Source organism: Neoarius graeffei, chromosome 2 (assembly GCF_027579695.1).
Source record: "Neoarius graeffei isolate fNeoGra1 chromosome 2, fNeoGra1.pri, whole genome shotgun sequence".
NCBI classification, from domain to species: domain Eukaryota; kingdom Metazoa; phylum Chordata; class Actinopteri; order Siluriformes; family Ariidae; genus Neoarius; species Neoarius graeffei.
In genome coordinates this window covers 117,113,003-117,122,918 of record NC_083570.1, presented here as the reverse complement: position 1 = coordinate 117,122,918, position 9,916 = coordinate 117,113,003, and the positions used below count along the sequence as shown (strand labels likewise).

The 9,916-nt window shown below is 38.6% G+C and overlaps 1 protein-coding gene across 3 annotated transcripts; it reads left to right on the top strand.

Annotated features, from left to right (window-relative positions):
• Window positions 1-2,740: 2,740 nt before the first annotated feature.
• LOC132882149 (butyrophilin subfamily 2 member A2-like) lies at window positions 2,741-9,678 on the top strand. Of its 3 annotated transcripts, XR_009654114.1 has the most exons (6): window positions 2,741-2,898; window positions 5,427-5,514; window positions 5,609-5,956; window positions 7,157-7,580; window positions 8,081-8,146; window positions 8,415-9,678. XR_009654114.1 is itself a non-coding variant. In XM_060915421.1 (5 exons), the coding sequence occupies exons 1-5, from the start codon at window positions 2,869-2,871 to the stop codon at window positions 8,504-8,506; spliced, it is 624 nt and encodes a 207-aa protein (XP_060771404.1). In that variant the 5' UTR covers window positions 2,743-2,868; the 3' UTR covers window positions 8,507-9,678. The 3 variants fall into 3 exon arrangements, 2 of the variants coding, with proteins under 2 accessions (XP_060771404.1, XP_060771405.1); XM_060915421.1 differs by lacking the exon at window positions 7,157-7,580 and having other exon boundaries at window positions 2,743-2,898; XM_060915422.1 differs by lacking the exons at window positions 2,741-2,898; window positions 7,157-7,580 and adding an exon at window positions 3,722-4,221.
• Window positions 9,679-9,916: the final 238 nt, after the last annotated feature.

Sequence of the window (9,916 nt, the reverse complement as noted above, 5' to 3'; positions counted from 1 at the left end):
TATCTTGTTTTTTTTGCACACTTTGTTTTGTTTTATGTGAATTGTTGCAACTATGTATACACTGCTGTGCACCTCAATAAACCGAATGTTAATTAGTCTTTTGATTTTTCTGTGAGGTTTGTCTTATGCAAAGAAAGACAGCATAGACGTTTTTTCCTCCCTATAAGTGGGAGGGACCGAGCGAGGTGAATTTAAATCTGGGTGGGACGAGTCCCACCCTCTATCTGCGCCCGTGATTATGCGCCATGTTGTTGTAACTTTTTTTGAGAGACCCGCCGCCTACTTCAGCGCAGAATAGTGACGTTTGTGGCTTGTTGATGACGTGTAAGTCGGATGAATGCGACCTGGCGGTTCAGACTGAAGTCGCATATGAAAAGAGCAGATAGGAATCGGAATTAGAACCACATATCCAAACGGCCTGGGTCGGATTTGAAAAAATCGGATCTGTGTCGTTCATATTGTCAATAAAAGATCGGATACAGGTCACATATGGGCGAAAAGATCGGATTTGAGTCACTTCAGCCTGCAGTGTGAACGTAGCCTAAATGTGTTTCATTAAGCAATGGCTTTTTTTCTGGCCACTCTTCCATAAAGCCCCGCTCTGTGGAGTGTACGGCTTAAAGTGGTCCTATGGACAGATACTCCTATCTCCACTGTGGATCTTTGCAGCTCCATTAATGTTATCTTTGGTGTCTTTGTTGAATCTCTGATTAATGCCCTCCTTGCCTGGTCTGTGAGTTTTGATGGTCGGCCTTCTCTTGTCAGATTTGTAGTGGTGCCATGTTGTTTCCATTTTTCTATAAAGGATTTAATGATGCTTTGTGGGATATTTAAAGTTTGGGATATTTTTTATAACCCAACCCTGATCTATACTTCTCCACAACTTTGTCTCTGACCTGTTTGGAGGCTGCTTGGTTTTGATGTTGCTTGCTTCATAGTGTTGCAGAGTCAGGGTCCTTCCAGAACAGGTTGATTTATACAGACATCATGTGACAGATCATGTGATACTTTGATTGCACACAGGTGCACTTAATCAACTAATTATGTGACTTATGAAGTGAATTGGTTGGACCAGGTCTTATTTAGGGGTTTCATACAAAAGGAGGTGAATACCTTTGCACACTCCAGATTTTTTTTTTGTTTGTTTCATCTTAATTGGAGAGTCACAATTTTTATGATAAATTACAGTCCAGTTTTTGGAAACAGCATTCTACAGAAACTGCCTTCTGAGGATTACAAATGATATTCAAATGGTCTCTGACGTAAGCGATTGCTCTGTATTAGTGCTCCTGAATCTTAGCTCTGTCTTTGACACTGTTTACCATCATATCTTGATTAAGAGATTATGTGGCTGGGTGGGCATATCGGGCATTGCCTTAGATTGGTTTACCTCTTGCCTCAGGGATAGAAGTTTTGTTGTCTCTGCTTCTTCCCCTCTGTCCTGTGGTGTTCCACAGGGTTCAGTTTTGGGCCCCTTACTTTTTTCCCTCTACATGTTGCCAGATTATAATATCATCTTTACACCAAATTTCATCCCAATCCGTTCACTACTTTTTGAGTGACATTGGGAAAGGACAAACAAACTGCAGTTGCAGTTTAGGACTCTAGTTGTTGTGAACAGTTTTGCACTCAAGATTCCATCAATGAACCGCTGATAACGTCAACAAAACAGACTTCAGGTTAAAACTATAATGACTTTCCTGGTTACACAGTTGTACTTTGTGACTATATAGGACACAGTTATAGAAGCAAATTATTCATAATCACGCTATCTGTGGGGCGGCAGGGTGGTGTAGTGGTTAGCGCTGTCACCTCACAGCAAGAAGGTCCGGGTTCAAGCCCCGTGGCCAGCGAGGGCCTTTCTGTGTGGAGTTTGCATGTTGTCCGCGTGGGTTTCCTCTGGGTGCTCTGGTTTCCCCCACAGTCCAAAGATATGCAGGTTAGGTTAAATGGTGAGTGTGAATAGTTGTCTATGTGTCAGCCCTGTGATGACCTGGCGACTTGTCCAGGATATACCCTGCCTTTCACCTGTAGTCAGTTGGGATAGGCTCCAGCTTGCCTGTGACCCTGTAGAACAGGATAAAGCAGCTAGAGATAATGAGATGAGATGCTATCTGTTATCACCCAGGTGAAGATGGGTTCCCTTTTGAATCTGATTCCTCTCGAGGTTTCCTCATGTCGTCTGAGGGAGTTTTTCCTCATCGCCATCGCCACAGGCTTGATCACTAGGAATAGATTAGGGATAAATAAAATTAGGTCATGTTTACAGTCTTTAATTTTCTATAAAGCTGCTTTGTGACAATGTCTGTTGTTAAAAGCGCTATACAAATAAACTTGACTTGACAAAAACACAACCTTCTCCAACACAGTTGGTGGTGGTAACAATACTAATTAATGCAAGTTTCAAATGACCAGTGTTTTGTTATTACTCAACGTATAAACTTGATCTTGGTATCATTTTAAAAGGTTTTCAAACTCTTTTTATCTGTACTGTTTGTATTAGCATTTAACCATGTTCAATACCTAATGGTACTACTTCCTTCAAAGAAAAAAAAAGGAAAAGTACTTGTATTTCTGAGACCGTGTCAAAGCTCAATCCTTGCTTTGTTTGCATTATTATTGGAGAAATTGAACAATAGGTGACTACATACATATTGCTTCAAGGAAGAGACTGTAAAGTCAGTTTATTATCAAGCGTTAGAAACAGGGGCAGGCTTTGAAAGAAGTGTTTCAGGAAGTGTTCCTGCAGCTCTGCAAACAGTCGAGCTGAGGTTGGGTGTGTTTCAGCCGCAGTCTGTTTCCTTAGATCTGCACGTAGCCTAGCTCTGTTTAGGAGTGGTGCAGAGACACGCTTTGTGAATTCACTGCATGTATCTACAATATTCTTCCTTCTACAAGGTAGGAGTCTATAGCATTTAAATATATTTATATTATATAGTGATGCGCATAGGTGAGCAAACTTAAACTAAACACACTAAAAAAGAAAGAAAAACACACAAAAAAAACCCCATGCTAATTTATATAAATATTTAATCAACGTTTTTAATTTTAATTTTTATATTCTAAATGTCGAGATTATTTCAGGAAAGTGAAATGTAATTGAGTCTGATGATGATGATGATGATGATCTCCTTCTGGCTTTTAATGGCAGGTTAACATGTATATTAATATGTTTTCCTGCACATCTGATTATCTGATTTGTTGAGTTACTTGATAAAGAAATAAATTAGATTAATATTGGGCTTGCATTTAAAAAGATACCCTGTTACTTGCTTGTATTATAAAAAAAAATCATGTGTTGTTGTGATCTTTTTGCAATTAAAATGTTAGTGAAAAAAATTGTTTTTGAGACTTTTGATAGATTTTTTTAATCAAGAATGATAGTAAGTTGGGTATTACATGGAAGAAAATACAAGACAAACAGGTCAGATTAAACAAATCCAAATTAATACATACTTAATTATCTAACTATTTTGTACACATTAAGATTATTTTTTTTGTTTATCATTTAACAATAAAGTTTATGGAAAAAAAGCTCAACATTTATACACTTATGTATGAAACACTTTCCAAAGTGGGTGGATGAGGGAAGCAGATGTGGGTATATAGTATATAATAAAGTATCTAATGTATGCAATATAGAATATGTAATAGACAATATTTCACATGAAAATGAAAATGTACATTTATGTGACTTTGTATGTCTTTCACCTTCTTTTTGAGACTATATTATATTAAAGTCTATTTTAAAAACTACTATATTACTGAATAGCACCATTCAACGACAGCGTGGCGTCACTGCAGCATCATTTGAAGTGGAAAATTCCACTGACCTTGGGGGTTGTTTACTCATAGACTACTAATGTCGTTCCTTTTCAAAAGCCTATAGCATATTTCTACTGACAAGCAGAAAGTCTAATACTTGTCTACTGAGAAGACATCTAATGCAATTCAAATACTGTCAAGTAAAGCCATGACATCCAGTCGAATACAGCTAATAAAGGGCTGTTTGTGCTGCCGTATCATCCAGTACATTCAACACTCAACAGTCAGCAATGAGGAAATCTGAGTCATTACTGAAATGCGATCTTTAATGGGAAGCAGGGCCAGCCATTTGCCAGCAGTTGAAGGGTGGGGATTAACACAGAAACGTCTGTTTTCTGTTTCCTCATATCAAAAGTTTGGTATATTTTCCACACCAAGTGTTCTTCTTTCATCATGGTAAGATTTGGCTGCTTAACAAATACATATATGATTATACAATAATGCTGTTTTTAAAGAACTTCATATTCTTTATTTTGACCCTTATGTTTCTCACCACACTGGTGTCTGATTCTTCAGGTGTTATAATAACCAGAAGATCCTGTAATTACTCTGTACTGACATTTAAATGCTTTTGATATTTGACTTTGATGACTGATTACAAATGGTGAGCTAATATCAAACAGCTTCTTGTTCTTATGGCCTGATTTTGTGGAGTGTAAGGTATACTGTGGGAGTAAAAATGTTGTTGCGTGTCCAAATGGGCTGTTTGTTCTGCCTGCGTATTCTACAGAATATTCCTGAAAATACTTAGCAATAAGTCAAGAAACACTCAGTTTAACGAGATGATCATATTGATCTGTTATGAATAGATTCTCATATAGAGAATACATGTTCGTTATGGCTCATTGCCAGAAAAGTGTATATTTTAACTGTATTTCAACATATACATGACAACAAGGATTCTGTCTTGGTAACATAAATATCACTAAGGTACACTTGAGGTAAAGATTCTCATAACAGAGACACATGAGCGCCACCTACTGGAATTGAGTGGTAACTGGTCATTAAATAAAGTACATGGAAACTAAAGGGTTTCTTGAGTCACGTGGAAACCTCAGGGTTTGGTAATTTGACTCATTTTACACTGACGAAATTTGTAGAAATTTTCACGTACACTGTGGCTTTAGCTGTGTTGCTCTGTAAGCAAGGATTTGTTGTTTAATCTGGAATTATTACATAATTACCCCCAACAGCTTTGTTGGAGGAGGTTGTGTTTTGTTTGTTCCCAATGTAACTCAAAAAATAATTAACAGATTTTGATGAAATTTGGAGAAAAGATGAGCCATGGGCCAAGGAACAACTGACTAGATTTTGATGTAAATCCAGATATGTATATGGATCCAGGATTTTTTTGTCTGTTTTCAAAGTAGCTCAAAAAGTAGTGAATGGATGAAAATTGATTGACAGCTTTAGTATTATCCCAGGTTCAAGTGATTTGATTTTAATGTTGATAATATGTAGCTTGGTGGAGGTATGCACTCTACTAAGTGTTGTTCTAGTTAAATCATATATTTCAATGAGAATTTATTGATACATTTGAAGATTCACTATATTACCTGTAGATATTTTTCTGTATTAAAGCCTGCATTTGCTTGTTGTAGGAAGCCTGCACACACTCTTCCAGAGACAATCAGAGCATCATGACATCCTTTATTCTCATGTGCACTGTGTGGCTCACCATCTGTGTGGGTATGTAACCAGCTCATTTGAAATAACTTTCTTAACATAAGAACATGACTGAAAAGGTGTTCAAATTAATCCAGAGTTATTTTTCCCATCTCAGGCCTTCTGTCTGCAGAACCTAAGATCCCTGTGTCTGGCAAAGTGAGATCCACAGTTGTCCTGCCATGCACACTGAAAGTGCGACGTGAAACTCCATATGTTAGGTGGAGCACCGATAAGGATGTGTTTGAGCGGAGCGGCAAGGAGTCATTTCAGGGTGAGGGATATGAGGGTCGTGTGGACATCCCTGAGGAACAGCTGCTGAAGGGGGACTGTTCCTTGGTGCTGCACAACCTGACACTTACTGATAACGGTGTGTACAAGAGCTACCAGGTAGTGAGACGCACAAAAAGGTCTGCCGTCCGCGAAAAATGGGATCTTATCAGCAGTGTTGTACTTTCAGTAGATGGTAAGTGGGTTCGTCTCAATAGAATACACACTGACACCAGAAAATGCCAAGGAAATATATGGAAAGTTATTAAACTTGCTGTATAACAAAAACTGTTTATGGTGTTTTATAATCCTAGTTGTATTTGGCCCAACACAGACAATTCAAGCTCTTCATAGGTATTAGATTAGCACAAGAGGGCTAAAACACTGGGCTCTTTGCATTTCTGTTTCAGCACATCTTCAGGATATCTTTTCACAAATTTAGATGTCCATAATTTATCCACACATGTGCACAGGATTTTTAAATCTGAATGAGTTTACCCATGATAACAAGAAGGAAATTATTTTCTTACCATGGACAAGGCTCAAAAAACTTCAGTGGTTTAAACACAAATGCAAGACTTAATGAAAAATGTAAAAATAATACAGAATTCGAATTGAAGGTTAAATGGAGGAAGTAACTAGGATGATGAGAAACTCAAAATATGAATTAAGTAACATGAAGCAAGAAGGCCCATCAGCATCTTTACAACCTTAGATGCTTAAGCTAAGTTGCACTTGTCATTGAGAGCATCCTGACAGGAAGCATCTTAGCCTGGTTTGGGAACAGCACCAAGCAGGATAGGTGGGCTCTCCAAGGTCTGGAAGATAGTCAAGGATCTCAGCCAGCCAAACAATAGACTCTTCTCTCTGTTGTGGTCAGGGAAGTGTTTCAGCTCCCTGAAGGCCAACTCAGATAAAATGAAGAGGGGCTTATTGCAGTAGGCCATTTGGACTCTGAACCAGGAAATCACCCAGGAATATTTATACTGTACATACATATATAAATACAGGTCTTAAATTTCTTTGCACAACACCCACACACCCAACATTCCTGGCAACACACATGACATATCCTGTATTTATACATATTGTAATAACGGTGGACCATGGGGCCTTGTGCTCAATCTCACATGCGCTCCTCACCACGTTGCCACAGTGGTGCTGAAAGTACAGTGCCCCACTCCCCCGTAGGAACAGGGCTGAAAAGACAGCACTGTTATAGCACCACTGTTTACAAACATAACCAAGGGGTGGGGAAATCTAATACAAGAATCTACCAACCAAGAAAGTGAGGGGGAAACAAACCCAAACCAATAATAAAAGTATCCATTAAAGATAAGCTGTGTTCACTACATTTTGAACCATGAGGTGTGCTGAAAGGTGTAATTCATGACAGGACCCAAGACAGGACCTGTGACAGAAAGAGGAAGTTGCCCAGAAGGTGCTACAATGATGCAAGGAAGGCAGATGGGCAACAACAAATCAGGAGAAGATATGAGAAGAGTGATGGCAATGTTCCATGTGGAGTTGATGGCAGGATGATATCCTTGGTGGGGTCACTGATCAGAGCAGAGCAACATCAGAGTCATGAGGAGGACCAGTGGTGTCCTTGCTGGAGTTTGGTGATGAAGACCAGGAGGTTGTGGCTGCTTTGTCCAATCTCTTACTGAAAGAGATCATATTCCCTTTGAGAAGGTCTGTCCAAACCTACTCTCTCCATAGGCACTCCGCCACACCTAAATATGTCCATGAAGGGATACTCCTTAGGGATTGGGGGAGCATGTAGTGTGCCCAGCTGTGAAAGCACTGCAATTGCAGTGGTAAGTTGGCACAGACTTTTTTGTTGTTGTTGAAGGATTCATTTTGTTTGCTGCAACAGATGTTGTCCCACTACAACAGCCATGTCTACTGCCAACTACCGTAGATCAAGATATGCCTCCAGTGATGGGATTTATACATTCTAAAGAGCATTTAATTGGATGATCATGAAGATTTGTTCTATTTTTGATCATTTTCCTGGAAATTACAGACTATTTATATATTTTTTTCCAGATATAGTATCTTACCTAAGACTATAGTTAAGGTCCAGCAAGGAACAGATAACCATTTTGATTCCATGGGTACTTTATGGACAAGATTTTATCACTGCACTGCTTACCAAGGCTCTATCCTGAGCCATACAGTAGTGTATTTCCTTTGCCACTGGTTGTCAACATATTCACTTGCGATTATTCAAAATCTATATGTGACATCAAATGCTGTAGAATGTATTATATAGTTAAAAATTTAAGTTAATAAGGGTGTGTTTTTCCTCTTGCAGGAACATCTGCATCCATTCAAGAAAGAAATGAAAAGACAAACCATCTTGAACCATCAGTTCCCATAAGTGAGTCAATATCAAACTTGTATGTTTCATTAGCTACAAAACAGTTTTAATTTTTTGCCTTTATCCTATTCTCGCCCAATCACTAAGGAGTTCTGACCAATCCCAAATACTCCTTCAAAAAGTTTAACCAATCCCACCAAGGTTTAAAACTCGGAGTAATGTTAATACAATTGGCTGGAATGCTTTACTGCTGTGTGTGTGTGTGTGTGTGTGTGTGTGTACCAGTATATAAACTTCATATAACTAATCAAGTTGTGTCTCTTTCCAGGTGATGCGAGAGTAAACTGGCCTCGTGCACAGGTCATGGCCTTGTCCCTCCTCTCTCTTTTTCTCTTCCAGCTCTTCTATAAACAAACGTGAACGAGACCTAGAGTTGTGCACAGGACTGTGTTTTCATCCAACACCCACTGAAATAAAGCTAAGAGTAGCTACAGCCAGCTCAAACATCACTAGAATTTGTTGAGAGGTTGATGGGAACAGTGGTCGAACAATCAGTGATTGGCTGTTGAGAACATAGCCTCATGCAAGCACAGCTCACTCAGGCTTAACACAATAATGGTGAGCTGTGATGGGAGCTGGAGAAATGCAAGACAGTCACTATTATCTGCTCAAAAAGTGAATAGATTTATCATGAGGCTAGTTTCAAAATAAAGCTGCTAAAGGGTTCTAAAGTCACCAAATCTAGTCACAGCATCTCTAAATTGGCAACACTAGTGCTGACCAACCAAGTTTTATTCCTGTTATACCACAGAAATTTGGTATTTGGACCCAACATAATTACCCCCCCCCCCCCCCCCCCCCCCAATAAAGGTACAAAAAAGAACTTCCTGGGAGAGGTTTACTGGGACCTAATCCTGGAGCCAGTCCCGAGGATCATGATCACAGGTGAGATAGGTAGTGATGTGATATTCATGGCGAATGTGTAAAATCATGCAGTGCTTTGGACATTTTTGTTGGGTTTTGCGGGATCCCAATCCTATTTGCTCAACTGTAGCAATTTACACAAGAAGAACAGAGTGTAGTAGGATGCAGAAAAGCTGATTGAATCCCAAAAAGCTTTCTACACTTTATCTACCTGCACAACACTGGAGCTAACACAATCTACATTGTGTGTAATGTAGACAGAAGAATGTAAATGTAGAGTGATGTGTTTGTACAAAGGCAGTGTATTATATGTATATTAAAAGTCATGAATTGTAATGATTTTTCAGAAATCCAGACTTTCAGAAGAGCTTGAAACTCTTGTCTAGGGATGGTCTAGAAACAAAATGTAGGCCTCCATCAACATTTATCAGATTGGTAATAAAGCAAAGCTCTGAGCTGGACAAAGATGTATATTTTTTAGATTTCAGTGTGACATGTGGTATCTTCTGCTTTACTTTATAAAATGTAGTGACATGAAAAAGTTTTCCTACATCATTGTTGCAGTATTATTGCTTTGTGTTAACCATCATGGCTTTTGTTATTTGTTATTACTGCTATTGTATATGAGGAATAATGATAATAAAAGCACTTTGTTGGACAATTTATAAGGAATAATGTGCAGATTCATTGAGCATGTTACCAGAATTTTATTAAATATCAGCAGAAATTAAGTTTACATACTCTTTTTGTGGAAGAAAATGTACTGTATACTGACTTTAAAGACTTATACACTATATGGCCAAAAGTATGCGGACACCTAACCATCACACTGATACAGTATATGTTTCCTCTACAAACTGTTGCCACAAAGTTGAAAGCACCACAATTGTTTAGAACGTCTTTGTA

What these genes read in the sequence shown, in the direction of transcription:
- LOC132882149 (XM_060915421.1), top strand. Translation starts at nt 2,869, where the DNA reads ATGTATCTACAATATTCTTCCTTCTACAAG. An exon ending in GTGGCTCACCATCTGTGTGG is followed by an intron (nt 5,515 to 5,608) that starts GTATGTAACCAG and finishes TTCCCATCTCAG; the next exon opens with GCCTTCTGTCTGCAGAACCT. An exon ending in TGAACCATCAGTTCCCATAA is followed by an intron (nt 8,147 to 8,414) that starts GTGAGTCAATAT and finishes GTCTCTTTCCAG; the next exon opens with GTGATGCGAGAGTAAACTGG.